The 25,798-nt window shown below is 48.4% G+C and overlaps 1 protein-coding gene across 4 annotated transcripts in view; it reads right to left on the bottom strand.

The window, feature by feature from the left end:
* Positions 1 to 25,798, bottom strand: part of GLMN (glomulin, FKBP associated protein) — a 59,299-nt gene that overhangs the window by 21,828 nt on the left and 11,673 nt on the right. For all 4 annotated transcript variants that reach the window (XM_077277255.1, XM_077277253.1, XM_077277252.1 and 1 more), the window contains 3 exons: positions 17,963 to 18,082; positions 14,839 to 14,947; positions 4,166 to 4,412 (listed from right to left, as the gene is read on the bottom strand). In XM_077277255.1, the coding sequence (XP_077133370.1) occupies positions 4,166 to 4,412; positions 14,839 to 14,947; positions 17,963 to 18,082 (476 nt within the window). The remainder of the gene's footprint in view (positions 1 to 4,165; positions 4,413 to 14,838; positions 14,948 to 17,962; positions 18,083 to 25,798) is intronic.

Below are 25,798 nucleotides of genomic sequence, written 5' to 3'. Positions count from 1 at the left end.
GATCTGCTCTGGGAAGAGGTCTTGAATGAAATGGTCGAAGGGAAATCGCTTCCGATGTTGCAACCAACCTCCCCAGGACCTTCATGGCCCATCGGAAAGGAGGGAAGCCGAGAACCCTGGAGCACACAAACTTCCCGACGAAGGAGGGATATCTTGTCTTCGGGAAGGAAGACTCTGTTCCGACAAGTGTCGAGAAACATGCCCAGAAATACGAGGCGCTGAGAAAGAACAAGACAGGACTTGAAGAGCCACCCGCAACAGCTAGAGTGTCGGGGACGATTGATAGACTTTCGGGAGCCTGAAACCGAAATTCCTGAGCCTCCATGGAAGCGATTACTGAACGAGGGGATTCCATCCTGAAGGGCCCCAGACGAAACTTCTTGTTCAGCAATTTGAGATCCAGACTGGGACGAACCTTGTCGTCCTTTTTCGGTACAGAGATTCGAAGAGAAGCCTGTGAACCGTTCTTGTTCTGGGATGGGAACTTTTACCTCGGATTTAAGGAGGGAAACAATGGCTGTAAAGAAACCCGGGACTAGCGGGGTCTCTTGGAGGTCAGGATTCGAACAAAAGATCCCGGGGCCGTGAAATGAATCTATTTCGTACCCGGGGGATACAAGTTCCCTGACCCATGCGTCCTCTACTGAGGAGACCCAGACGTCCCTGAGGAAGAGGAGACGGCTGCCCAGCCTAGAAAACGGGCTGGGGTCTAGTCGTGAGTCATGCCTAGGTGGGTCTTCCAGTCCTAGACCTGGAGGATCCCCCTTAGGAGTAGCGGGAACGCCGAGAAGGAGTGAGTCCGAAGGATACCATCTTCTCTTAACGTGCCTGTGGCTTCTGCTGTTGGGAAGAGGAATCTGATGCCGCGAAACGACGAAAAGGGATGAAAAGACCGAAGTTGCTGCCTAAGGGGAGGTAAGCAAGGTCTGGAGAAGGGAACTGGTGCCGCCAGTGGCGTCCTTAATAATTTGGTCCAGCTTGGAACCGAAAAGACGTGATCCTTGAGAAGGCAGGCTGGTAAGGGACTTCTTTGATGACTCTTGAGCCAAACGGTGCGACGGCTGGCAACAACATTACTGGGCGCCTGAGCGGCAGAAGATGCGGAGTCCAGGGAAGGGGAACCAATTATTCCCCGACGTGAGTAATCTGGGTGGCAAGTTCCGCCAGCCGGTCTGGTGGAGCTCCAAGTTGAATGACGCAACGGAGTTGTTTAGCCCCTTCGGATACAGACTTCGAAACCCAAGTGGAAGCAAAGGCCGGGCATAGGGATGATGCGACAGCTTCGGAAGCCGACTTCGCGAAGGATTCCATGATCCTATCGATGGAATGTTTCAGAGACGCCCCACCGGACAGCGTGAGGACTGTGTTGGTGGCAAGTCTAGCAGCCGGCGGATCCACAGAGGGAGAGGTCGTTCTCTATCGCCTCTCATTTCAGTTGACGATGAGATCCGGAGGAAAGTGAGGACCAGGGGGAAGTCGTCCACAGAGAAGGACCGTGGGGCGAGATGGACCGAGAAGAGAACTCAGACCAGCGTTCCTGTCTGGATCTTTCGCGGCCTGTATTGGAAGTCTCGGACGGAGCTTCTTGCGACCCACTGGCTACTACGGAAGGCTGCAGGGGCAACCGATTGAGCACGGACACAAGGGTCTGGGACACCCGTGTGAGATCCGCTACAGATAGAGACAGAGAGGAGGCCCAGCCTGGGGTGGGGACTTCACCCTCAGGCGGAACAGCATGGGGGGTCCTGGGCGGTGAGCATATGTGGGTTGCTGCAGGCCTGCCTGAGCTTGCGGTTACAAGACGAACACGCAAAGTGTTTCACCAAGGCACCGGAGTAGGGGAAAAGTAGGAGGCCGGGAGCGACCTCCCTTAAAATTAGGCCGAACGGCCCCTGAGGAAAATGTCAGAAGGTTAGGGAACAGGGGGCAGGGGAGAGTGTCAGTCTACAGTGCAGAGCTACTCACGGCAGATGCTGCGGTTTCCAAATGGAAGGCTGCACGGCTTGGAAGATGGTCCTCAGGAACGATAGCCCCAAGGAGAATAGGCAGTCACATCTGGGGCACCCTCTTGTCCGAAACTTGTTGTGGCCTTTGACAGATGGAGAAGATGGCGAGGACGCCAGGAATTCGCGCTTTGAGAATGGGAAACCGCCTGATCTGCGCGAAGAAAAGCGTTCCTGGCGCAGAAATAAGTACCTGCAGCTGCACGGGGAGTGGTGGGCGGAGCTAACCGCCAGGCCAGGAGCACCAAGATGGCGCCGGTGGGCGGAGCTCGCCGATGAAAGTCAGGCGGGAGAAAAGCCCGCCCAAGGGAAAGGAAGGGAGGAGACACGGCGCCGGAAGTAGGCCCCGGTAGAAGCCGGGACCTAAATTTGAGGCCGGCGGCTGCCGGGAAGGGCCGTTGTTGCGGAAGTGCGGACGCTGGGAAAAACGGCACGGTAGCCTGTAAGGCCACCGCGCCGTGACAAAAAAGGCGCAGTGCGGCCGCAGAAGGCGGCACGGTTGCCTGCAAGGCCGCCGCTCCGGGAGAGAACATAGTGTGGCCACAGGAAAGCAGGCAGCCGCGCTGTGACAGAAAAGAATAGTGCGGCTGCAGGAGGAAGCCGGCGTGGCTGCCTGTAAGGGTGCAGCGCCGGGGGGGAGGAAACGGCGCGGCGGCCGTGTAGCCAGCCGCGCCGTTTCCTCCCCCCGGCGCTGCACAGAACACAGTGCGGCAGGAAAAAGGCAGCGCGGTTGCCTATAAAGGCCACCGCGCCAGGCTCAGAGATGCGGCCGCCAAAGTGGCGCGGCTGCCACGCGTGGGGCCCAATAAGGCGCCATCCAGGCCAAGGCAGCCTGGAGAAAAACTGCCCAGCACTGAACTAGGACTGCCGGATCCCCAAGGACCCCCCAATGACCACCCCGGATTAGTGGAGGGTGTATGTGGAATACTCACCTAAAACATCCCACGCCGTCCTTACTAACCTCAATCCGGGGAAGATATCAGAAGTCCAGGGAGCTGATGGACGTCCTCATCTCCTCCAACCGACAGGCTCTGGTGGGCGAGTGGGTGGGGGACGGAGCTAGGACCGGACTTCTGAGCACGCTTGTGTGCTAGGATCATGGTCCTGTTGAGGGATCTATGAGGATACGGGGTGGCAGTACACGCCGTACTCATAGTCCGTATTGTGGGATTACAGGTGTGACTGTTCACCCTGTATCCCTCTGGAAAACCTGAAAGGGAACGACGCACATTGAGGTAGATAAGGGTCTAATGAAAGACCCGTGTCCACCTCCCACTGACACTAAGCTAAACTGAATATCCTACTTCCTGTCGGTAGGGTGTACACTGCAGAGGAGGAGCTAACTTTTTTTGCATAGTGTCAGCCTCCTAGTGGCAGCAGCATACACCCCATGGTTCCTGTGTCCCCCAATGAGAGGCGATAGAGAAATATATTTTTCCTCTTCCATTTTGCAAGGGCGACAGCTGTCATTTTTTTCCCCCTCTCCGTTATTTCGACGTGATTTATTTAAAAAAAAAAAAAATACTACATTCCCCAAGAGACAAATGAAAGATTAACTAATAACAATCAAGTGCCATAAGTGTTTAAGTGGCTTTTCACATATTAAGTGTATTTAATGGTAGGAATCCATGCTTGGAATTGGGAGTGTAGAGAAAAGAAACAAACAAAAACAAAACAAAACGCAGGACCCTAGACTGAGTCACGTTGGTAGTCTGAGTTTGCCCGAGCACCCCGTACTCCTCTTCTGAGCAGGTCCTATAACACCATTGTGAGGCTACACAATGCATGAATTGTGACACAAGAGCACATTGATCAGAAAAGGTGCACGGGATACCGCAAGTGTTGGGAGGTTCAGAGTGCTCTGGCAACCGATGTGGCCACTGGACCAAGGTCCTGTGAATCTTTTTGCTCAACTCTACTTAGAATGCTTCACTATGGACCGAACTTACCCCACTGCGACCATGTTGTATATTAAAGGGTCCTTTTATATTGTGAGATTTTTGGAATGTCATTCCTGCTTGTTTCCTTAATTGTGATAATAGTGCAGTTGTGATTGTAGTTTGATAATTAAAAACTAATATCACGTAATGTAATTTTCTACAATTTTTTTTTTTTTTTTTCTAAATACCATACTTTAATTGTGAAGTTAAATCCATACTTACAACGTCAACAGTTCTTTCCGCAACTGCTGGATTTCTGGATCCCTAGAAATGTTTTTGCTCTGTGTGACCATATCGATGAAAGGCTGGATAAACGGGATCAATGACAGAAAGCACTGACATAGCAAATGCTTATCCTCCCGCATCTGTATTGGGGTGTATGGCACGGGCAGTGCCGAAAGCTGGGAATGGATAGTGGCTAGAGATAGACCCACCGCGTAGTATCTCCTGTTTCCATGTTTTAGGAGGACTAAAAAAACAAACAAAAAAAATAATTAGGATATATCCATATATCCAGTATGACAGAGCAAAAAATACTTTTAACGGTCTTGTAGAAACCACTTGTGCCCAATACTGCAGCTCTGTTCCTTCACATCTTATACTAACTGTCACAATCATGCCCTGACTGGGTGGCATGAGCGAGGGGATTATGGCCCCACTGTGCCACAAAGTAGACTACCCTGGAAGGGGCGTGACTAAGCAGCTACCTTGGTGTTCACTGGAGCCTCTAGTGGTGAGGTCAGACTTGTGCGACAGGTAGCTGTCAGGTACAACTCCAGGGCGGTGTGTGGCTGTGGCAGCTGATCCCACTGAGGGACTGAACACTAATAGCAAGTGTAGGCAAGTTCAGATGAGCACGGCTGGCAGGCAGGCACAGCTGGCAGGACCATAGGCAGGTACGTGTGGGATAAGGGAACAGGTAGGGACTAATTCAGATTGGATGGACAGGAACTGCTTAAGGAGACTTGGGAACACAGGCTGGAATGAGTAGGATAGACCCGCAGGAGGCGGAGCAAAGAGCAGAAGGAGTAAACACAAGGAAATACAGCGGAATAGGAAAGGCTTAAGACAGGGATACAAACGGACACAGGTATGGGACTAAGTTCAGACAAGGTCAGGAACGGGACAAGGCACAGAAACAAGGACTCAGCCAGGGTACAAAGCCCCACTGGGTGGCAGTAATGAGAGACAGGACACAGGTACAGGCCAGGGTACGAAGCCCCTCTGGGTGGCTGACAAGAGAAAAAGCCAGATTACTTACCGGTAATGCTCTTTTAATGAGTCCACAACAGCACCCACATGAGAGCGAGGGATCCGCCTATAGGAACAGGAAACCTACAGAATAAAAGGAGGCGGTTCCCCTCTCCTCAGTTTAGTTTTCAGAGTACGAGAGGAACCGCAAGGTTTTAGTATTAAGTCATATCAGCAATATAAATGTCTTAAACACTCTATACAACCATTATTTGTGAGCTTAAAAAGGAGGAAATTGTGTATAATTAGGGAGGGTAGTGAATGGGTGCTGTCGTGAACTCATTAAAAGAGCATTACCGGTAAGTAATCCGCTTTTTACCCTTCGCCACAACAGCACCCACATGAGAGACTTTCAGAGAACCATCATCTGGGTGGGATTACTGTGCTAAGGACAGCTCTACCAAAAGCCAGGTCAGAAGATGTAGATAGATCAAGTCTATAACGGTTGTAAAAGTTGGAAGGTGTTGACCAAGTTACGGCCTTACATATCAAATCAATTGGCACGTCTGCTTTCTCCACCCAGGAGGATGCCATGGCTCACGCAGTATGTGCTTTTATGGCTTCCAGAGGATTTTCGCCTTTCGACGAATAAGCCAAGCAGATAGCCTCTCTGATCCACCGGGATTAGGTAGCTTTTGTGACTCCACGTCCCTTCCTGTGACCCTGAAAGGACACAAACAGAGCCCTACTCTGCCTCCAGGCCTGAGATCTTTCTATATAAGTCAAGATGGCTCTTTTAACATCTAAGGTATGGAACCTTTGTTCCTCTGTAGTTATTGGAGTATCAAAGAAGGAAGGGAGAAATATTTCCTGAGACCTATGATAGCTAGACACCACTTTTGGGAGGTATGAGGGGTCTGGTTTAAGAATTACCCGATCTTGGAATACTAACAGGAAGGGTGGGTCTATGGAGAGAGCCTGGATGTCACTGACCCTTCTGGCTGACGATAATGCCACTAGCAGAGCTACCTTATATGTCAAGATATTTAAAGGGCACCTGTCACCCCGTTTTTCCCGAATGAGATAAAAATACTGTTAAATAGGGCCTGAGCTGTGCATTACAATAGTGTATTTTGTGGACCCCGATTCCCCACCTATGCTGCCGAAATACGTTACCAAAGTCGCCGTTTTCGCCTGTCAATCAGGCTGGTCTGGTCAGATGGGCGTGGTGTCTTCCCCCAGATCTTGCGTAGTTTTCCGTTGGTGGCGTAGTGGTTTGCGCATGCCCAAGGTCCCGAATCCACTGCACAGGGGAGGGAAAAGAGCACGATCTGCGCTATTCCCCTGGTGATCGGTGGGGGCGGCCATCTTCCTGTGGCCGCTCGTGCACAGATTGAGCGATCTGCTGCCCGGGGCTTCAGGAAAATGGCCGCGGGATGCCGCGTGTGCGCAGATGGAGATCGCGGCGGCCATTTTCCTGAAGCAGAGTTCGCATCGAGTGCTCGCCGGGCTGTGTTCACCAAGCCCGCTGATCTGGCTGCCAAACGTAGGGAGTCTGCTGATGCATCCGCTAGGAATGCAACAGCTTCCTTAATTAGAGGGATTGCCGGCAGAATTTTTTCTCTGGGGATTTTACCTCTAATTTGCTTCTCCAACTGATCCACCCAAACTAATAATGATCTGGCAGTACATGAGCCAGAAATGGCCGGTTTGAATGCTCCAGTGTTGGCTTCCCATGATCTTTTTAACATGCTTTCTGCTTTACGATCTAGAGGGTCAGGTAAAACCCCTGAATCTTCCACTGGCAGTACAGAGTGTTTTGATGTAGATGCTACTGCAGCATCCACCTTAGGGATTTTAGACCATGAACTTAGTTCGTCATAACTAAAAGGACAGCGTCTCTTAGAAGATGATGGTAAGAAGCCTCGAAGGTTCGGCTTATCCCATTCCTTTTTAATCAACTCTTTAAATAGTTGGAAATACCGGAAAGGTTCTACGCTTTTTCTGGCCCAACCCAGCAAACATTATGTCTTGTGCAGACTTGGGACCTTTTGTATCAGGGTATCCCATTTTCTTCCTGACAGATTTTATTAAATTATCTATGCTACCATCAGGGAGGCAAAAACAACGCTCATTTTCGGATGAACTTGATTGAGATCCTGAAGTGCCAGAGGATTTTTCCTGCGCATCATCTGAATCTGAATTGGCCACTGGTGAAAGGGATCTATTCGGATGGCTTGAACCACTGGTCTGCCCTAAGGCTTGCATTTCTTCCCGTATTATGGCTCTTACATCCATGGGTGTCATTACACTCTCTTCCCGTAAAGTTAGATTAATACAGTCAGGGCATAACCTTTTAGTATATGAATCCGGGAGGAGCTGCGTGCACAGAGCACATTCTTTATGTTTGGACTTGTGCGTCCGTTTTAGTCTAAAAGAAGAGGGGGACATAGGAGGAATAGATCAGCATATAGGAAGAGGATCTTTTAACACTCACCCAGTGAAGCTGAAAGGTACCGGCTCTGGAGGTGGAGACACCCTGGTCTTAGGTAGATCATCCTTTCTACCTTGCTGTCTGCTTGTGGCTCGCTGATCTTTAGGGCGACCACTGCTTTTTCGCTGCCGCTTCTAGCGTTTCCCTCTTTGCTAGGAGGCTGCTGTGCTGCCGCTTGTAGGTGCGCTTCATTAGCCGGTGAAGCCATGTTACACACACCAGTAATGTCATGCGCCGCCATTTGTAAATTTGGCGCCGTGTCTCCTGCCTCTCCGGACCGACCCAGAAGTGCTCCAGCCAATTCCGGGTCAGACGCACCGCTCTTCATACCGCGCAGCCGCAGCTACAAGTTTTGAAAAACCCGGCGGCGGCAGCAGCAGCAGCGCGTGCGCGTCCTCATGGAACCGGGCGGCCCATTCTGGACCAAGACCATGGATGACCGACAGACGAGGGAGGAGGCTGCAAGCAGGGGCTCCCCCATTGCTGCATCTGGCGCCGCAGCCCCTGCTGATCCCTCAGAGACCACACAGGCAGATGCTTTTGGCCAAGAATCCTCTTCTTACTGCAGGTATTGTGGGTTCCTATAGGAACAGGAAACCTAAACTGAGGAGGAGAATTGGACCGCCTCCTTTTATTCTGAAGGTTTCCTGTTCCTATGGACAGATCCCTCTATCTCTCATGTGGGTCCTGTCGTGGCGAAGGGTAAAAAGCAAGACATGACCTGGCACCTCAGCAGCAAGACACTAACTGAGGAAGTAAGTTGCTCAGGCATTCCCCTAGGGGTGGGAATGCCTTAAGTACCTGATGACTCTTGGCAATTGGCAGGGGACACCTTAGGAAGGTGCACACAGTCTCTATAAGAAACAGGAAGAGCCGGGGCCGCCGCCCTAAGCACACAGCCAGGAAGTATGCAAAGAGCAGTCAGGAGACATGAGGTTCACAACATGGAGCAGACAGAGCAGAACTCACAGCATGGCCTGGAGGGGTAAGTAAGATGGTGTATCTGCCTGATGGGAGATGGAAAGCCATGCAATGATACCGGCAGGGTTGTTACACTAACCCCTCAAGTGGCACCAGAACAAAAGTGGGGGATAGAAATTTGGGTGCTGGTCAGTTAGTACAATATTTCGGCTGTGAATGCAAATGTGAGATGTCAGACACCATCTACAGCTGAAAAAAAAAAAAAAAAAAAAGACTTTGCATGAGGAAATCCTATTGCGTTATCCTTCATTTCTAATATCCATGTTTAGGAGGGGATACAGGACACCCCAACAAACAGTACCTGGTCAGCGTTCATGGCTACCTCGAGACAACTGGCTGGAGCAGGAGAGTCCCCCTACTACCCAGTCTGATGTAGGGAAAAAAATGAAATCCTACAATTAAAAAAATTAAATAAATAAAATTTTAAAAAAGCCGGATTACTCACCGGTAATGCTCTTTTAATGAGTCCACGACAGCACCCCACATGAGAGAGAGGGATCCGCCCCATAGGAACAGGAAACCTACAGAATAAAAGGAGGCGGTCCCCTCTCCTCCTCAGTTTAGTTTACAGAGTACAAAAAGGGAACCGCAAAAGCTTTAGTATTAATTCTTATTCAGCAACATAAATATCTTAAACTCTATACAACCATTATTTGTGAATTTAAAAGGAAGAGCTGTGCATAACTTAGGGAGGGTAGTAAATGGGTGCTGTCGTGGACTCATTAAAAGAGCATTACCGGTGAGTAATCCGGCTTTTTACCCTTCGCCACGACAGCACCCCACATGAGAGATTTTCAGAGATTCATTATTTGGGTGGGATTACTGTATTAAGAACAGCTCTACCAAAGGTCAGATCAGAAGATGTAGATAGATCAAGTCTATAATGGTTGTAAAAGGTAGAAGGTGTAGACCAAGTTGCGGCCTTACATATTAAATGGATCGGTACATCTGCTTGTTCCGCCCAGGAGGAAGCCATGGCTCGTGTTAAGTGCGCTTTAATACCCGCTGGAGGAATCTCGCCTTTTGATGTATAGGCCAAGCAGATAGCCTCTCTGATCCATCGAGATATGGTAGCTCTCGTGACCCCATGTCCTTTCTTGTGGCCCTGAAAGGAGATATACAGAGCCCTACTCTCCCTCCATGTCTGACACCTTTCTATATAAGTCAGGATGGCTCTTCTGACATCTAAGGTGTGGAACTTATGCTGTTCTGGAGTTACAGGTGAATCAAAAAAGGAAGGGAGAAATATCTCTTGGGACCTGTGGTAGGTGGACGCTACCTTAGGGAGGTATGAGGGGTCTGGTTTTAGGACTATCCGATCATGGAATATCAGTAAGAAGGGTGGGTCTACTGATAGGGCCTGGATGTCGCTAACCAGTCTAGCTGAGGTTAGGGCTACCAAGAGGGCTACTTTATATGTCAGGACTTTTAAAAGGTATAGAATCTAGTGGCTCAAATGGGGAGCTGGTTAAAGCCTCTAGCACTAGATTTAAATCCCACGGAGGTAGACGGGGAATATGGACCGGTTTACTACGTTCACAAGATTTTATGAATCTGGAGATCCACCTATTAGCTGCTATATTGCATCCATATAGGGCTCCTAATGCCGAGACCTGAACTCTCAAGGTATTTACAGATAACCCCAACTCTCGGCCTTTTTGCAAGAACTCTAGAATAGGTGTGACTGGAACTTGCTTAGTGAACGGTACCGTGTAAAAGTCTAAGAATTTATTCCATACCCTACTATATATTAGGGTGGTAGATCTTTTCCTGCTCAATAAGAGGGTGTTTACTAGTTCTGCTGAGAACCCTCTTGATCTTAGTAGTTGCCTCTCAAATTCCACGCCGTCAAGTGAAGACCTTTCACTTGCGGGTGGAAAAAGGGGCCTTGGGACAGCAGCTTCTTGTCTGATAGGAGAATCCATGGATCGCATAGGCACATGGTCTGGAGACAAGAGAACCATGGTCTTTTCGGCCAGAATGGTGCAATGAGGATCACTCTTGCTTGTTCCCTCCTGATTTTTCTGATCACTAGAGGAATCAGAGACATCGGAGGAAAGGCGTATGCCAGCTGGAACCTCCAAGGATGGTGGAGAGAGTCCAACATATCTGGGTGATCCATGGCGTTCAGGGAAGCGAACCTTCTTACTTGCCGGTTGTCTCTTGTGGCAAATAGGTCGATTTGTGGTATCCCCCATGATTCTGTTATCATACTGAATATGGATCTGTTTAAGGTCCATTCCCCTTGACGTAACTCGTTTCGGCTGAGGTAGTCTGCCCTGATGTTCTCTACACCTCTGATGTGCAGGGCTGTTAGGGATGTTAGATGAGTCTCTGCCAGCTGGAAGATGTCTGCAGCTATGGTCATTAGACTTCCTGACCTTGTACCACCCTGACGGTTCACATATGCCACTGTGGTGGAATTGTCCAAGTAAATTCTTACATTTGCTCCTTGAATCTGCGGAAGAAAGTGATTTAAGGCATATTCTACCGCTTTTAACTCCTTCCAATTGGAGGAACATGACAATTCTGCCTGGTCCCAAGTATCTTGGGCCAGACTGTCTTTCATATGTGCTCCCCACCCAATAGGGCTGGCGTCGGTGGTAATTATTTTAGACGGGTCTATTATCCATGGCACACCCTCTGAGAGATGGTCCATGTCTAGCCACCAGGATAGTGATTCTAAGACATCTTTGGAAAGAGTCATTCTGCTTTCTAGATGTCCGTTTTTTCCCTGAGCCGACAATACCTCATACTGTAATTGACGAGTATGAAATTGTGCCCATGGTACAGCAGGGATACATGATGATAATGACCCCAGTAAGGACATGCCTTTCCTTAGTGTCATGTAGGGGTTGCGTATTGCGTCTGATACCCTTGATTGTATAGTCAGTTTCTTTGCCTGGGGGAGGAAGCATCTCTGACTTACGGAGTCTAGCTGGATTCCTAGAAATGTCTGGACGGTTTCTGGATTCAGACGGGATTTTTCGAAGTTGACGATCCAACCTAACTCCTGTAGGGACGAGATCGTATTATATAGACGAGTTTTACACTGAAGCATAGAGTTTCCCACCACTAGAAAGTCATCTAGGTAGGGTATTATCAAGGTATCTCGTTGACGTAGATGAGCCATCACTTCTAATATCACCTTAGTGAAGATGCGGGGAGCCATAGAAAGCCCAAATGGCATTGCAACATACTGAAAGTGACGAACCTGTCCTTCCAGGGTGACTGCTACCCTTAGATACTTTTGATGTTCGGCATGTATGGGAAGATAATAGGCATCCTTTAAGTCTATTCCGGCCATGACACACCTAGGAAACAAGAGTTTTATGGTTGAACTAATGGATTCCATTTTGAAGGTATGATTACGCAGGAAGGCGTTTAATCTCTTGAGATTTATGATGGTTCTAAATGAACCATCAGGCTTATTGATCAAGAATAAAGGGGAATAGAACCCTCTCCCTTCTTGATCCTGGGGAACTTCTATCAGGACTTTTTTTAGACAGAAGAGATAGGATCTCTGATTCCAGAGCCCTTTGTTGGTCTTGACCTTTTGGAGATGTTACTATAAAGGAATCCCAAGGGATTCGGTCAAATTCCAATTTTAGGCCGTATTGTACAATGTCCAGAATCCACTGGCTGGATGTTATTTGTTCCCGACTGGGGAGGAAGAATTTTAATCTGCCGCCCACTTCCTGGTTAGCGGCATTTGCGTTTCGGGTTATGGGACCCGCTAAAAAAGGCACCTTTTTGCTTCGGGTCCTTCGACTCCCATCGCTCCCTTTGTTCGAACGGCTTGTTCCTGGTAAAGGGACGTCTTCTGAAGGCTCTCCTGTAGGATGGAAGATACTGGTTAGGGAAGCCTTTTTTCCTTTCTCCTGCTTTACTCAGGAGTTCATCCAGCGCTTTTCCGAAAAGGAACTCACCCTGGCAGGGGATCGCACAAAGTTTTGCTTTGGCCTGTGCGTCCCCTTTCCAGTTCTTTAGCCAGAGTGCTCGCCGGGCTGTGTTCACTAGGCCGGCTGACCTGGCTGCTAGGCGTAGCGAATCCACAGAGGCATCAGCCAGGAATGCTACTGCTTCTTTGATTAGAGGGAATTTCGGCAGGATTGACTCTCTCGAAGTTCTACCTCTAATCTGTTCCTCCATCCACACTAGTAGTGACCTCGCAGTGCAGGTACTAGATATGGCGGGCCTGAACGCCCCCATGTTGGCTTCCCACGACCTTTTTAGTAAAGCTTCTGCTTTACGGTCCAGCGGGTCTGTCAGGACTCCTGAATCCTCCACCGGTAAGACCGACTGTTTGGTTGTGGAGGCTACAGCGGCATCAACCTTCGGCACCTTTGACCAGGTATTTAGCTCCTCGTCGCTGAAGGGATAGCGTCTTTTAGAGGATGATGGTAGAAAACCTCTATTTTGCTTATCCCACTCTTTTTTACTATTTCTTTAATAGTTTTTATGACGGGGAAGGACCTACGTTTCCTCTGTCCTAACCCCGCGAACATGATGTCCTGAGCCGATTTACTTTCTTTCTCATCTGAGCACCCCATCGTGCTTCTGACTGATTTTATTAAATTGTCCACACTGCTGTTGGGAAGACAAAGTCCCCCTTCAGTCTCGGATGAGCTCGGCTGGGATTCCGCTTCGCCTGAGGATATACATACATCCTCTGACTGTGAACTGACTGGAGATTTGGACCTACTAAGCTGACGGGTACTGGTGCTACTTGTCTGCGCCAACCCCTGCATTTCTTCCCGGATTATAGCTCTCACATCTGATGGAGTCATTATGTTTTCCTGCCGTAAGGTTTGCATGATACACTCCGAACACAGTTTTTTAACGTAATCATCCGGGAGGGGCTGCGTACATAAAGCACATTCCTTGTGCTTGGACTTGTGTGTCCTTTTCTTAATCTAGAGGAAGGATACAGGAGGAACATATATCAGCATATAGGAAGAGACTCTTTCAAAAACTCACCCAGTGAAGCTGACAGGTACCGGTTCTGGAGGCGGATTTCGCTTGGTGGTAGAACCTTTCTCTGGAGGTCGACCACCACTCTTTGTGCTGCTCCTAGCGCTTCTCTCCTTGCTGGGAGAACGCTGTTGCACTGCGGGCAAGTGCGCATCGTCGGCCGGTGAAGCCATCTTACACACACCGGCCCGACGCTAGCGCTGCATTTTTAAATCTGCCGCCCATTCTCCTGCCTCCCCGGACCAACCCGGAAGTGCTCCAGCGACTTCCGGGTTAGACGCGCCGCTCTCACTAACCATGCGGCGGCCAGGGATATTAAGCCAGCCGCAGCAGCGCGCGCGTCCTCACGGTGCCGGGCGGACCCACGGTGACCGGATCCAGACCGTGGATGCTTGGCCAGACGAGGGGGGAGGCTGCAAGCAGGGGCTCCCCCGCCGCTGCTTCTGGAACCGCAGCCCCTGCCGTTCCCTCAGATACCGACGCAGGCGGGTGCATGGCCCAGGGATCCTCTTCATCTGTAGGTAAGCTGGGTCCCTGTAGGAACAGGAAACCTAAACTGAGGAGGAGAGGGGACCGCCTCCTTTTATTCTGTAGGTTTCCTGTTCCTATGGGGCGGATCCCTCTCTCTCATGTGGGGTGCTGTCGTGGCGAAGGGTAAAAATGGAACCATAAACCTACTCATCCCTCTAAACACACATGGCTGAGCATGTTCTCAGTGGGGGGAGGAGGGAGAAGAAGCTGCTGCCAGGCTCAGGGATCTTAAAGGTAACCTGTCACTAGAGTCACGCTGCCCGAATCATGGGCAGCACGAATCAGAACCTGGCTGTGCGACTGCACCCAGACATGTCTGTCCCTGAAACATGTTTCATAGAAATCATGGTTTAAAAATCAAGCCAGGAACCATAGAGAGAGACATGACTAGCCCGGCCGGATTCTCCCTGCCCAGCTCCATTTGACTGACAGGTCTCTCCCCATGTACACACATAGGTAAGGCCTGTGAATCAACTGGGGTTGTGCAGAATAGCTGAGGTGGTGTGTGTGCGCATGTGTGTGGTGTGAATGTGGTGTGTGCACGTGTGTGTGTCTCTACAGGACTAGTCACATTTCTCTCTATAGTTCCTGGCCGGCTCTTCTCTACAAACAAAGACCTACTTGGCAGCAGATGGGGAGTGGGCGCCCCGCTCATCCAACAAAGCCTATAATTACATGACTGGAATTGCCATTGCTGGTTTGTACAAATACAAGGTCACATTACCCTTCTGTAGCGGCCGAAGAAAAGGCAAAATGGTCCGACATATGTGCTCTCCCGCTGCTTCATCAATCTGCTCCAGGATTCCCAACAAGAACTCCTTAGGATTACACAACTGTATGATAACAGATGAGCGTTATAGACGGAGCCTTAGTGAGGTGGTATTATTCATCACGCTGTTCCCCACACTTATAGTAATACTAGATGGTGGCCCGATTCTAAAGCATCGGATATTCTAGAATATTTAAATCCTGCGCCAATATCACTGATCGCGGCTGGCCACGACCAATCAATCAGCGACGGGTGGTTCAAATCCAGCGCCAATTCACAGCCGACTGCGCCTGTCGCTGATTGGTCGTGGGCGACTGGCGCGACCAATCAGCGACGCGGGATTTCCGTTAGACAAACATATACAGTATTATCTACTATATAATCATCTAATTCTATCTAACACTACATATTGCTGCAAATATCAGCAATTAACGGGCCCCTTGGTGCGCTCACTAAGCGTCAGCCTGCTGTATAAAGCGCTCCAGCATGGACTCCGGGTGCTGAATACCTGCGGCATCGCCTCCTGAGCTACTAATGTCACAAGTGAGAAACCAGTGTACGCCAGATGGCCCCGATAATGATCCAAATCAGCTTAGTCTTTTTTGTCTTGCACCAATCAAATTGTTATCTCCTTATAAATATACATTTTAGAATTAAAGGGGTTGTTCCCTTTCAGAAACCTATTCCTTCAGCTGCGGTGTGTTATTAAAAAACAAAACACCACACCCCGAAAAACCTCACTTTACTAATTATCACCCAGTGTCCGATATCAGTGCTGACATCACATCGACAGCACTGCAGCCAATCACTGAATTCAACAGCTTTGAGCGGGGCGTTCCATCTACACAGGATGAGCCACTGAGCTCACAGATTGGCAGCAGCGTTGTTTACATGACCTCAGCGCTGCAGCCAGTGACAGAAACCAGGAGCAGCGGTGGAGACTCAGCACTAGACCCGGGTATGGTGAGTAAAATGCAGTTTTTTTTTGTTGTGGTTGCTTTTATGGCCAAGTGGCCAGCATTTTCTGAAAGGAGAAAACTCCTTTGACTTTCCAATTAGGAGGAGAATGTAACTAATTAAATAACAATGGTTAACACAAGCCTGCAGCTAATTCAGGCACAGGTGTAAAAAAAAAAAAAAAAAAAAAAAAAAGAAAAAAAAAATTTATATATATATATATATATATATATATATATATATATATATATATATATATATATATATATATATACACATATATACACACACACACACACACACGGTGTTCCAAACTATTGTGCACAAAGAGTTTAAGAGTGATAAGGTTAGAATTTTTTTGTCATTTAAACTCATTGATGGTAATGTGTGTCAGGGTTCTTTATATCACTGAAAGCAATTGCAGATACCTGTGCACATTAGTTTGGCAGGTGTGTCCAAATGAAGGCAAGACTACTTAAGAAGGCTGTTCCACATTATTAAGCAGCCTACATTTTTGGCCAAAATGGGAAAGAAAAAGGATGTGTCGGCTGCTGAGAAGCAACAAATTGTGGAGTATTTAGGTCGAGGCATGACTACAATCAACATTGCCAAGACACTTCATCGTGATCATCGCACAATCAAGAAGTATGTAGCTGATTCCCAGCACACACGTGTGCGTGCTGATAAGGAAAAATTGACGACTCTTTCCAACAGGCAATTGCATAAGGTTAAAAGAGCAGCTGCAAAAATGCCTTGTCATAGCAGCAGACAAGTTTTTGAAGCTGCTGGTGCCTCCAATGTCCCCAGAACAACAACATGCAGGGTTCTTCAGAGGTGCATAAGCCATCCTGTCGACCACCTCTATCCACTGCACACAAGCAGAAACGGCTCCAGAGGGCCAAACGATACATGAAGACTGACTTCCAAACTGATTTGTTCACCAATGAGTGCTGTGCAACGCTCGATGGTCCAGATGGATGGAGTGGAGGATGGCTGGTTGATGGACACCCCATGAAAACACGGCTAAGGCGCCAACAAGGAGGAGGTGGAGTAATGTTTTGGGCTGGAATCATGGGGAGAGAGATTGTCGGCCCCTTTATGATCCCTGAAGGGGTAAAGATGAACTCCATAATCTATGTGGAGTTTCTAAAAACACTTCCTGCCATGGTTCAAGAGGAATAACCGTGCTTTCCGCAGCAAGATGATTTTCATGCATAATAATGCACCGTCTCATGCTGCAAAAAACACATCTACATCTCTGGCTGCTATGGGCATAAAAGAGGACAAACTTATGGTGTGGCCACCATCTTCCCCTGACCTCAACCCCATTGAGAACCTCTGGAGCATCATCAAAAGGAGTGTCTATGATGGCAGGAGGCAGTTCACATCTAAGCAACAGCTCTGGGAGGGTATTCTGTCCACATGCAAAACAATTGAAGCAGAAACCATCCAAAAACTGACAAATTCAATGGACGAGAGAGTTCAGAAGCTTCTTTCGAACAAGGGGTCCTATGTGCAAATGTAACATCACCTAGAATAAAGTATTCACTTGAAAACTGTTTGATTTCATTTTGTAATAAGCTGATAATGCTTATAACTTCACAATTGACCATTTTTTGGTTCAAAATAAAATAAAAAAAGGTTGAAAACTCTGCTGTGCATAATAATTTGGAACATGCATTTTGAGTGTTTATTTTTTTTATAAAAAGATACTGCTGTTCTCATAGGCAGTTTGTTCCAAAACATTGCAATTATACTAGAATAGTAGAGGACTGGAAAATAACAATGACTGCAATTCAGACAGGTAATTTAGAGAAAATATGATTTGCATGATAATTTGGAACACAGTGTGTGTGTGTGTGTGTGTGTGTGTGTGTGTGTGTGTGTGTGTGTGTGTGTGTGTGTGTGTGTGTGTGTGTGTGTGTGTGTATATATATATATATATATATATATATATATATATCAATCATGGTGCAGACACTATGCTAATGGGGAATAATCCTCTAGGGATTTTTGAAGGAAATGCTGACAAGTAAATTAATTCTTATAATCTTGGTCATGATGCACATCGGTCATCTAATTCTCCAAAATGTATGGTGGCAAAAGACAACATCGCACTCACCGGTACCAACGCGAGGAGCATTTCTACGCAGACGTTCTCTCTCTGACTTCCGAGTCTAAATCTCAGTATACACTGCGTGATGGGTCCGATGAGATTCCAGCCCATGTGCCCGATCAGGACCTGCAACAATGGAGCATTGGTCATTCATTCTCTAGATACGTTATTTAGGAATTAAAGCCTCTTCCATGCCTGGTACTATAATAAACTATGGATTGTATATTTTTTACTTGTGCAATTCTGCAATGTTTCACACACACAGAGCATGTTCCTGTCACTGTGCGCGAAATCCTCAACCCCTGAGCGGCGTCCGCCTCATGGAGCCATATAATAGCTGTGATATCTGGGCGCCGGCGAGGAAGCAGCTGTGCTTTACTCATACAAGCTTCTATGGGTAGATGCACATGATTAGCTGTAAGCAATTTACATCATCTAGTGGTAGTAAACGTATGGGAAATTCTGCAATTAAAGGGAGTGTTAGAATAAAATGACTGTTCAAACCAAGCACAAGTGCTCAGTGCACCCTTGGTCTGGCCACGCAGTCTGATACATCTGCCCACCTCCTTGTTATCCTTCCATCTTGGCATTTTTTTCCTTGATTGACAGCTCTGGCTTTCCAGCATGGAGGCAGATAGGAAAGTAGAAAATAAGTAGATGGGAAGGTGCAGTAAATGGTTTTGCCATGCCAATGCTGCACTGAGTGCCTATGCTTGGTTTGAACAGTCATTTTGTAACCAGAAATGTTTATTAACTTCTAACAATAGTAAAATATTACAAAAAAGTCATACTCCCCTCACATGGAGGTCTTCTGCCACTCTTTTACTATTACAGTGTGTTCGCTAGAGCCCAGTATGGACACTTCATATCAATGAATGATGGGCTAGAACCATTCCCTCCACCCCCCCCACCCCCATTGTAAATGTGACTATATAGTCACTATACCCAATAGCCTCCGCTCAGCTCAAACACCAGCGCCCCATTCTTTCATGTCTAAAATGACTGCCACAGAGGCATGTGGGTGCTGGAGCGTGAACCAGTCCTCCCCTGCCTTTCTATGTCCTGCCATGAGCAGAGTAGGTCATCAGGCAGATCCGTCCCACAAAGATGGAAGACCGATGTATGGTCAGAAATATATAGTCACTATGAGAGAAGCAGGTGCCACTATTTATAAACTCGTGGAGCTCGCAGCCTCTAAAAGTATGGTTGCAAACAAAATTGCTCAACCCCCAATGCAAATTAAGTTTCCTTTAGCCGTTATGACCCGCTACAAACATGATGCACTGCCAGACATTAACTTCTGGCAACGCTCCTATTAGAGGAAGCAAAGGAGCCCTAGAGCATAGCCGAGCAACCAGAAAGAGTCACTGTAAGCACCGAAGAGACCCTACCACGTTTTACTGTAGGTGCCGTTGAGCCACTGCCATGCTTCACTGTAAGCAGGGGGATGGTTGAGGGTATACTACATTCTTCCTCCTCCAGACACCAGACTGATTCACAAGCCTAAAAAGTTCCTGTTTTGTTTTATCTCTTCACAGAACCCCAAAACATCTGTGGCTTACTTACAGGTGCATCTCACAAAATTAGAATATCATCAAAAAGTTAATTTCTTTCAGTTCTTTGATACAAAAAGCGAAACTCATTATATAGAGAGTCATTACAAACAGTGATCTATTTCAAGTGTTTATTTCTGTTACAGCCAATGAAAACCCAAAAGTCATTATCTCAGTAAATTAGAATAGTTTATAACACCAGCTTGAAAAAATGATTTTAAAATCTGAAATGTTGGCCTACTGATATGTATGTTCATTAAATGCACTTGATACTTGGTCGGGGCTTCTTTTGCATCAATTACTGCATCAATGCGGCGTGGCATGGAGGCGATCAGCCTGTGGCACTGCTGGGGGGTTATGGAAGCCCAGGTTGATTTTGTAGCAGCCTTCAGCTCGTCTGCATTGTTGGGTCTGTTGTCTCATCTTCCTTTTGACAATATCCCATAGATTCGCTATGGGGTAAAGGTCAGCCCTTAAAAAGGAGCCCCGACCAAGTATTGAGTGCATTTACTGAACATACATGTCAGTAGGCCAATAATTTGGATTTTAAAATCAATTTTCAAGCTGGTGTTACAAAGTATTCTAATTTACTGAGATAATGACATTTGGGTTTTCATTGGCTGTTAGCCATAGTCATCAACATTAACATAAATAAAACACTTTTAATGCATCACTCTATATTTAATGACTCTATATAATAAAGGAGTTTCACTTTTTGTATTGAAGAACTGAAATAAATTAACTTTTTGATGATATTCTAATTTCGTGAGAAGCACCTGTATATGGTTTTGAGCATACTGAAATGGACTTTATGGTTTTGGGTCAGGAGAGGTTTCAGCTTGGCGCTTGGGTGTTTCCATATGCACCTTCCAAACTGAAACCTCAGTGCCGGCCATCACCACATTTTGCAGGCATTTGATGGTTTTTGACCACCTGCCTACAAAAGGAGTCTGGTGATGGCTTCCTCTTTCTGCCACATCCAGGTCGGGTATTCAGTTGCTCCTATAAGTTTGAACATATGAATTCTGCTTCCAAAAGTTTCTCTAGGAACATTCAATTCCTTTGCATCCTTTTCTTTGTTTGTGCGAGGCAGTCATCTCTTCTCTTAATTTTTTGGACAACCCAACATTATTAGTGAACTGGACGCCATTACACCCATGGGGAATGGGCTACGGAGCACTTCCAGAAGCTGGTGTCTCCCTATGCATCAGGTCATAACAGCCAAAGTGCCTCTATTAAGTACTAACGACACTTGTCATGAAGGAGCGAATACTTCTGAGACTGCAGCATCAACAAGTGTCATTTTCAGGAATTTGGAGAAACCACTTGTTATATTAGCCATGTTGAGTGATTCACATGGTTTTATTGCAAACTGCAGAAAGTCTGTACAGTTTGCAATGGGGTGGGAGTGAATTTTGATGGCAGCTGGATAGAACGGCTTTATTTGACTGTTTTTCTAGGAGTGAGGAAAGATTGTGAAAATTTCCCTCATCGTCTCCTTTGGATCCAGAATGAGGACTAAACAGATAATCGGATTCTCCAGCCATGAAGATAAGTAGCAGATCTGCACATATGTCTGTGGCACAGGATTACAGCTAAGCGCCTCATGTCTCAAAGTGAACGGAAACTTGGAATCGATGGTTAAAACGTTTTCATGCATCATCTCCATAGAATGTATCACGACCCTGCGCCCCGGCTCTGGCACACACTGCTGTTTGGTGGATTCAGAGAAAGACCAGTCACATCAATTTAAAGCGCTAATCAGAAGGACACAGACTCATGGCGCATGTATCCTGAATTATTAGCAGTCTTCATAGTTGGAGGACTTCGATGCTGGATTCTAATGAGCATATTCTCAAAAAGCTTTAATATCAGGGCAGGTATAGCGATAATATACTGTATATGAGCGAGCGTGCTAGTATAAGGTGTTATCCAAGCATGCTCGAGTGCTAATAGAGTATCTTCGGCGTGCTCGAATAATATGTTCGCGTCCCCACGGCTGTTCGACAGTCACAGTACGTGCAGGGATTGACTAGCAGACCAGTAAGCACACAAGCATGCTCAGATAACACTTTATCTGAGCATGCTCGCACATCACTAGGTCTTTATAGCCAATGCTGGACTTGGAAACAAATAAAGAAGCACTGAACTGGACAATAATATTAAATCTCCCCTAATATGTGCGTTTAAGGTGCCAGAATGGCCACGTGCAAAATAAGGAGATTTTTGTGTACTCACCGTAAAATCTCTTTCTCTTAGCCTCTAATTGGGGGACACAGGACCATGGGTGTTATGCTGCTGTCCACTAGGAGGCGACACTATGCATAATCTGAAAAAGATTAACTGTGGCTCCTCCTGTGCAGTATACACCCCTGGACGGCATCAGCCTTCTCCAGTTTTGTGCCAAAGCAGTAGGAGGAACGCAACATGAATAACATAATTATGCCTGTAAGAAGGCAACTATGTACGAGCTCAAGAAACAATATGAGAACTCAACAGTTACAACAGCCCGGAAAGGACAACAGGGTGGGAGCTGTGTCCCCCAATTAGAGGCTAAGAGAAAGAGATTTTACGGTGAGTACACAAAAATCTCCTTTACTCTGTCGCCTCATTGGGGGACACAGGACCATGGGACGTCCTAAAGCAGTCCCTGGGTGGGAAGCAATGGACGAATATTGTGCAGACAGGCCCGTACACTTAGGGCACCGCCGCCTGCAGGACACGTCTACCCAGGCTCGCGTCCGCTGAGGACTGGGTATGAACCCTGTAGTGTTTAGTAAACGTGTGTAAGCTAGTCCAAGTGGCCGCCTTACACACTTGTTGTGCCGAAGCCTGGTGCCGAATGGCCCAGGAGGCCCCTACCGTCCGTGTAGAGTGTGCCGTAACACCGGCTGGAAGAGGAGGATTCTTAAGGCGGTACGCCTCTTGTATGGTGGATTTGATCCACCTGGCAAGAGTAGCTTTGGAAGCTGGCCTACCCTTGTGGCCGCCTTCCGGAAGGAGGAAAAGAGAATCAGACCTCCGGAAGGACGCAGTCCTAGACACGTATATATGCAAAGGCCTGACAAGGTCAAGCGTATGCAGAGTCTTCTCCACTCTATGAACCGGAACCGGACAAAGGGATGGTAGAGAAATTTCCTCATTGAGGTGGAAGTCGGACCAACCCTCGGAAGGAAGGATGGGACTGTACGAAGAACTACCTTGTCCTGGTGAAATACCAGGAAAGGCCATCTGCAGGAGAGTGCTGTCAGTTCAGACACCCTGCGTAGTGAGGTGATTGCCACCAGGAAAAAAACCACCTTCTGGGAGAGAAAGGCAGAGCGGGACCCCCTTAAGGGGTTCGAAGGGTGGTTCCTGCAATGCTGTCAGGACCAGGTTGAGGTCCCACGTTTCTAGTGGTCGTCTGTAGGGGGGAACCAATCGGGAAACCCCCTGAAGGAAAGTCCTTACTTGCGGCTTGGTAGCAATGCGCTTTTGGAAAAGCACTGAGAGGGCTGACACCTGGCTCTTAAGCGAGCCCAATGACAGCCTGGCCTCCAGACCCGATTGGAGAAAACCAAGTACTTTGGGTATGGAATAAGGGAGTGGGATCTGGCCACGAGATTCGCACCAGGTAAAGAAAACTTTCTAGGTACGGTAATAAATCTTGGCAGAGGCTGGTTTCCGTGCTCTGATCATGGTTCCAATGACATCTGCCGAGAGCCCTGCCTGGGTTAGAACCCAGGTCTCAAGGGCCACGCCGTCAAATTGAGAGCCCCTGAGTTCTGGTGGTAGAACGGCCCTTGTGATAGAAGATCGTGGCGGTCGGGGAGACGCCAAGGAGCGTCTGCTGTGAGTTGTACGATGTCGGCGTACCATGTACGTCTGGGCCAGTCCGGTGCAATGAGGATGGTTGGAACTCCCTCTTGTTTGATCTTCCTCACCACTCTGGATATCAGGGGGAGAGGTGGAAAAAATATACAGAAGCTGGAACTGGGTCCAGTCCTGAACCAGAGCGTCTGCTCTGAGCGACCGCGGATCGTGTGTTCTGGCAATGAAGTTGGAGACCTTGGCATTGAAATGGGATGCCATTAGGTCCACATCCGGGGTCCCCCAGCGGAGACAGATCTGTTGAAAAATTTTCGGGATGGAGAGACCACTCTCCCGAGTCTATTCCTTGTCGGCTGAGGAAGTCTGCTTCCCAGTTGTCCACACCCGGAGCGTGGACCGCCGAAAGGACCGACCCTGTGTCCTCCGCCCAGTGGAGGATATGTGGCACTTCCCGCATCGCTTGGGTACTGCGGGTCCCCCCTTGATGAGTCACATATGCCACAGCCGTGGCATTGTCCAACTGTATCCTGATGTGAGAGGCTGCCAGTAAGTGATGGAAAGCCCTCAATGCCAGAAGGATGGCACGAATTTCCAGGATGTTGATGGGCATGGACGCTTCCGCTGAAGACCACTTGCCCAACAGGAGCCCGCAGCTGGGCTGGGGTCCCTGGATGCAGGCGCAGTGTGCTGGCCCATTGCTGGGAGCTGTAGGATGCTGCCTGTACAGGCCCTACCTGAGGTGTCTCAACCTAATACCCCCAGAGGGGGATAGGGAGGGTGCTGTTGTCACCTTCAGGGGCCTTTATCCTCGCCTCGACCTCAACCCAGAAACCAAAGGGAATTGGGGAATGGGGGGGGGGGGGGGGGGATCTCGACTTTGAACCAGCACCCGAGGGACTGGGGAAGGAGCAGCATGGGGAATAGCCATCTCAACTTCAACTGGGCACCCCATAATAGGGGGTCGAGGAAGGAGCCATGCCGGGAGTCTCACAAGAGACCCTCTTTCTTCATCTGCTAGTCGGAGGGCCAGTGCCTTATCCTTGGGAAGGAGCACTAGACCCCTGGAAGTGTTGAATAACATTCCCAGGAAAGTCAGGGACTGACTCGGAGTTGGTGATGACCTTTGTAGGTTGATTAACCAGCCCATGCGACTGAGAGTATCGGTTGTGATTGAGACGCTGAGCTCGCATTCCTTGAAGGTGGGAGCCTAGATGAGTAGGTCGTCCAGGTATGGAACGACTACTATGCCTCTAGAATGCAGGACGTCCATGGTTGCTGCCATGACCTTGGTGAAGACTCTGGGAGCCGTGGCAAGTCCAAAGGGGAGAGCCACGAATTGGTAGTGGTCCTGGCCTATTGCGCACCTGAGAAACGTCTGATGGGCAGGTGCAATGGGTATATGCACGTATGTCTATGGAGGCGAGATATTCTCCGCTCTCCATGGACGCAAGATGAACCGAAGGGACTCCATGCGGAAGTGACGGACCCGTACATATTTGTTGAGCTGTTTTAGGTCTAGTATGGGCCGTACGCTGCCTCCTTTCTTGGGAACTACGAACAGATTGGAGTAGAACCCTCGGAAGCGGTCGGTCGTGGGTACCGGTACTATGACTCCTGATTAACAAAGCGAGGAGACCGCTTGGTGGTAGGCTCGAGCCTTGGCTGGTGGTTTTGCAAAAGTCGGCCGCCTACTGGTGTGTTGTTTTCCGGAGTCCGTGAGTCATGAGGAGGAGAAGTCTGGATTTTCCTCCTCTGGGCTTAGACTGGCCTGCTTTTGACTGCCAGGTCTTGTCCGACCTTTGCGTCGATCGTGAGTTGTCCCTGTGTGGGGAACGGTTACGATTTTGTACCGGACATGAGACGGACCAGCCGGAGGAATTCCGAAAGGATCGGAATAGAGTTTGGTTACGCTTCTTGTAAGTGCGTTTAGGTTTCAGTTGGGGAAGAGAAGTACTCTTACCCCCTGTGGCGTTGGATATCATAGTGTCCAACTGTTCACCGAAACGACTCCCACTGAGGTAGGGGAGGTGCGTGAGGGACTCCTTTGAGGCTGCGTCCGCTTTCCATTCCCGCAGCCAGAGGATACACCGAATCGTGATGGCGTTTGATGCTATCCCCGCGACTCCCCTTGCTGAAACCAGAGCTGCATGGAGCATGTAATCTGCTACAACTGCAATTTGAACCGCTTGGTCCAACAGTTCAGGAGCGGATGCTTGGAAGGCTTGTAAATTCTTTGCCCAGGTCAAGATGACCTTGGCAGCCCAAGCTGAGGCGAACGCGGGAGCCATGGATGCCCCTGCTGCCTCGAAAATTGAACGAGCCATGCGTTCTACCTGCCGGTCTGCTGCGTCCCTGAGGGTTGAGCTATCTGGCAGTGAAAGGAGGGTCTGTGCTGCTAGCCTGGAGACTTTTAATCCACTTCAGGTGGATCTGTCCATTCCTTGGTGTCCTTCTGTGATTAACCAGCCCATGTTAGACA

This window comes from Ranitomeya variabilis, chromosome 8 (genome assembly GCF_051348905.1).
Source record: "Ranitomeya variabilis isolate aRanVar5 chromosome 8, aRanVar5.hap1, whole genome shotgun sequence".
Lineage (NCBI taxonomy): Eukaryota > Metazoa > Chordata > Amphibia > Anura > Dendrobatidae > Ranitomeya > Ranitomeya variabilis.
This window is presented reverse-complemented; position numbering and strand designations above follow the sequence as displayed.